General features: G+C 37.0%; 1 protein-coding gene across 1 annotated transcript; it reads right to left on the bottom strand.

Annotated features, from left to right (window-relative positions):
• On the bottom strand, positions 1 to 5,030 carry LOC107092462 (gamma-glutamylcyclotransferase-like). The gene is made up of 4 exons (XM_015386958.1): positions 4,823 to 5,030; positions 1,730 to 1,875; positions 1,513 to 1,645; positions 1 to 558 (listed from the first exon to the last, which is right to left on the bottom strand). Exons 1-4 carry the CDS (start codon positions 4,991 to 4,993, stop codon positions 415 to 417), a joined length of 594 nt encoding a protein of 197 aa, XP_015242444.1. The 5' UTR covers positions 4,994 to 5,030; the 3' UTR covers positions 1 to 414.

The following is a 5,030-nucleotide window of genomic DNA, read 5'->3' on the forward strand; positions in this document are numbered from 1 at the left end:
TAACTAGTATTTTCTATAACTGCTCAAATATGAAAACTGTTGGGTTAGATATAAAATAAGTCTGTCCAGGGCCACAGCAAGTGTAAAAATAAAAATGGAAAAAATAAAGTGGTTTCTTTTCAAACAAATTATTCAGTTTTATTTCTTCATTGAAACAAATATTTAAATTGCTTTTTGCAGAAGACATCTAATAACATAAATTCATGAATTATTGGTAGTTCATTAAAAGATTATTGCTAATGTTTAAATAAACCACTCATTGGTGCAAACCTGCAAATGGGGAAATCTCAAAATCAGTGAAAAGGGATGAAGACTAGTCTAAAGACAACTGTTGTTCTCTCTCTCTTAACAATAAGTCTCAGCAAAACCAGAGTCTGAAAAAAAAATTATTAATTGCATTATCTACGTTTCTGTTCAGCTAATAATTTCGGGTTGTTTCATGGCAGCTTTGATTCGATCCAGGACTGACGGGCCGCTGTAGTTGTTGGTCTTAACGGCCTCCAGGTTCTTCAGGTACTCCTTCGGAAGCCCGTTCTGTTCAGCACCCAGGCACACCACCTTTTTTTATGTAGGAAAACAAAATGCAAAACAAAAACACGTGCAAAAAAATATTAAGCCAAAAACATAAGCCAGAACCTTGAACAAATAAACAGATTCAAGGATGATGCTTCAGGTCTAGGTCATTTATGTTTCAAACCCTTCAAGGCTTGAGATTTTTCAAACTTTGAAGCTAATTATGTGATTTTTTAAAAACCTTGAATCTTTTTAAAGAGACAATAGAAAGATTTTAATGCTTTGCTTGGCACCTAAAACCATAACTTAATGTGATCTAGAGATCACACACATTAGATGCAAAAAGCTGTAAAACCTGCATTTTATGCCGGTTTTCACTAATTTCTCTAAAAGCTTAGAAGTACCCTTTTATATAAATATGTAGAAATGCTTCCTCTTTAGCAGCCAAAGGGATTTAAACCTCATATCTTTAAATCCAAACTTCAACTGTCTAGCTGTTAATTTAAGGTGAGTTTAAGGACGTAGTCCATTATAGTCATTACGTTCACTTTGTGGAATGCCAGCTGTTGTAAAACACTCCCTTAGCATGCCTCTGCCACAACCATGCTTTAAGTTGAAAATATGTTTTTAGTTGATGCTCTATTTGGACAATAATCTCCAGTATACATCAAAAGAATGAATAAAAAATGACTATTGAACTTCTAAATGACTATAAATTAAATAATTTTTTAATGTATTAGATTATAAACGGCTTAGAAACCAACCAGATTAGATAACCTCTGATAAAATGTGTCATATTTTGGATAGAACTTAACAAAAAGCTCAACAGGTGCTACATAAATTATTTAAGCTGCAACGTCTTGAGGGAAATTAATGTAGATAATGGGGAAGGGCTGTATGTATAGGTAGAAAGGGAGGTGTATTTTAATTGAAATGTCTTAATCAAATAGAGTGAAACAATAAAAAAAATGATTTTCCACATGAGTGTTTCTAGGACACCTGTTTGTACTGTGGAGATGGAGGGCTGGGGTGGAAGTTGTTCATCTGATACGTCCTGCACAGCTTCGTTCCTTGTTCAGTCTCTACGGAAACCTCCAGAGGGGAGTACTCTCCTTGGCTCACACCTTCCTGGCTACAGAAAGACATAAAAATAAAAAAAATAACATGTCGCTGGCGGAACTGTACCAATGAACCTTTAACCAGTTGCGTGTCTCACCTGTCTAAGGTTGAGAGGTTTTCATTACTCAAGGTCCAGACCACCCCCCAAACCTCTTCCCCTGGACAGGACTCAATGGTGGCCACTCCACCGTGCCAAGAAGTTTGCACATTTTCTTCCCACAGGCCAAAGTTCAGCTTGTAGTCCTGCAGACACACATGAGGTCAGTGAGAAAATTAGACCTATGTTCAGTCTGTTCTGCTTGAATTGTGTGTCCTTTGATTTAAGCTAACCCTACAGACGAGGAGATTGAAATATAAGCTTGTTTTTTAAATGCAACTTAAGGGGAAAAAAAGGAAAAAATTAAATTTGGTAGGAGAAAAATTGGGGAAAAGATTTTTTTTTGGTTACAATATTTTGCCAGGAGCCCTACAGTAAATATGTTATTGGTCAAAAATGCATTTAAGTTGATAGACTGAAAATTGAATGGGTTCTTAAAGAAATAATTTTCTAACATAAAAAATGAAGTAATATGAAAAAATAATATTTGAACTGCAACATTTAAACATCCTCCTCAATCTTAGGCTTTTTATGGTAACCTAAAATAAAAATGGCTAGTAAAATTCTTTAAACAGCTTGAACACAACACAGTCTGGTCAATAAAAAGTAATACAAATTTGTACTTCTCAAAAAAAAAAACTCCACTTACATTACTGTAACAGTAAGTCTATGTAATAGAAAAGCTTAGTTACTCACTGACAGCTTGCCCTTTGCAACCCTACCTCCTGTGTTACTCTGTTGGTCAGCTCCTGCCTCAAACCCTTGATGTCTCTGGTAGTTTGTATACAGAATCAGGATTTGGTTTAGAAAAGATACAAAAGCCCACTATCTGCTTTGACTTTTCTTATACATAAATATGTTTAACAACTGATTTGCAGATGGCTTTAGACTTATTAAATTCTATTTGTTAATACCATAACTACCTGTGACATGCGCTTCATTTCTGCTGCTAAACATACATAACGCCGCCTGTCTAAGGTACAGGTCCCAGTGCAAATAAATGGGGGAAAAAAATTTAACTCTAGGTTATTGGGTAGTAGCATTTCAACCTATAAAAGGTAAGAACAATTGTAGGATGTTCTAGTGCAGCTCGTAACCTCATATTCTAACCCAAACCCTTCTGTGAAATTAATCAGATGACTAAAAAAATTCTTCCCCTTTATGGATCTTTTTTGTCAATACTGTTGCTATTAAAGCTCACCTTACAACCTTAAAGGTATAGAGGATGATCTTCAAGATGGCTCATCTAAATAAGTGGTCCCCCTAATTGTCAATCATTCTGGTGATATGGTTAAGTAAGGCCATCCTATGTGCATGTTCCGTTAGCTTTCTTTTTCTGCACATGCGCGCTTTCAGGCACACATCTGCGGTGAGCTACAGTTTCAGACAGGCATTGAAGCTCACCTTTCTCACCTCTGTTCTTTGAAAATGGCCGAGGGTCGTAAGAGAAAAAAGTGTCAACGAAGTGTATGAGAAGAAAAAGGCCTCAGAAGAGGCAGATATATATATCTTTGCACAGAGAGCTCTCCTCGCAACGCATTATGGGATTTGCTGTCACAGCCCGCTGTCGCCATAGGCTGTCATTAGCCTACAGCATCGACTAATAACAAAGATGAGGCAGTAACTGTGCGGTGGAGTTACGTGACCAACAGGGAGCAAAAAGCAGTTATCGGTCTGATCGGTCAGTTAACTGAGTTCGCTATAAAGTCTACGATATCGTATACAATATTGTCCCTGTTCTATATAGTGATGGAGGGATTGAAGTGTTAGGGCGGACGTTCTGACACAGTAAGCTTGTATGAGCTATGAGGACAGCAACTTTGCACAAAGATAATTGGATCGTGCATGCTCACATGCATTGAATAGGTGTTTCCTCACGGAACGGGTACAGGGTTGTGCATGTGCATTTATTTTTTTAATTGAAGAGGGCGGGGCTTTAAAAAAAAATCACTAAAATCCTCCCCAATACCTTTAAATTATTCCTAATGATATTTGTATCACTAATTTAAGAGTCACTCCAGCTTCCTCAGTCTCTCCATAATACTATCATTGTATATAATGTGTAACTGCTACAAAAATTGACATTACTTTATTTAGGAAAAGTCCTGCTGTCGTTTAAGCCTTTTTTTGCTGTTGGTAATTTCTTGAAATAAGATGACATGGACGGGTTTGCAAATGATTAAGGTGAGCTCAAACAATATATTTCTAAATATAAATGTAAACTAATAAAACAAAAGCTTATAACCCAACTTTATTCATGAAAGCATTCCCCACAGCCCGTTTTTAATCTTTTTCGGATCAGAATGAAGCTTCTACTTCAGTTTAGACCTGGGGTTTCTGGGTAATGTAGTTTTCAAACAGCACATTGTAATTCCCGATTAGGAGAAAGCTCTATCGGGATTTTCACGTGTCCACCAAGGTTGCAGAGCAGTTTTATTAAATTAATTTATATAATATATTTAGGTTGAGTTGAGCCACTCAGTTTTAGGTTTTTATCCTCACTAAAGTTCTGAGCTGACATAATGGCTCCGATGGGTTGTCGTTTATTAACTCTGTTCCATATAAAGAATATATAATTTTAAATTCGTTTGATTTTAGCACGGTTTATTTAGACACAACGCGGTCATGACTACCTAGCAGCCAATTGCTACTTTGAGCTAAAAAACGCACCATTCATAGCATGTCAGTCATATTAGAGTAAACCCCGCAATGACTGTGACGGCTCAGAAACTACGGTAGCCGTCATGGGGAGTTCCACCTGCTGCACTAACCTGCGGGTTAAATAATAAAGGTATTTTATTACTCTATAACCCACTAAGAATATTTAAATACATCGAATCGTGTGTTTTCAGAAAGACACAGAAAAAAAGTGACAGTTAAATATTCAACACATTACACTAAGCGGAGCTGACGACCGCCCCAAGATGGCGCCATCAAACAACGTCAGTACCCAGAAGCGAAAGCAGTCGGTGCTGCGTCTACTCTTACATGTCTATAATGGTACTAACCAGATTACGACGATAAAGGTTTATTGTATTAAATCTTACGTAATTACAAATTTCGGTCAGATTATTAGAACAGAAACGTACAAACCTTCAGTCGACCTACAGAGACGAAAACTGCCGAAGGATTCTTCAGATGGAGTCTTTCCTTTAGCAAGTTGCTTCCAAAAGCGAAATACAAAAAATTACCGTCGCTAGCACCCGACATTTCTAATATACATATATTAATGAGTAAAAAGATGCTTGAAATGCTAGACCACATGGGGGAGGCTGGTAACGCAAGAGCTCAGTCGATATGA

The sequence above is a fragment of the Cyprinodon variegatus genome, unplaced genomic scaffold (genome assembly GCF_000732505.1).
Source record: "Cyprinodon variegatus isolate N-32 unplaced genomic scaffold, C_variegatus-1.0 Scaffold382, whole genome shotgun sequence".
NCBI lineage: Eukaryota > Metazoa > Chordata > Actinopteri > Cyprinodontiformes > Cyprinodontidae > Cyprinodon > Cyprinodon variegatus.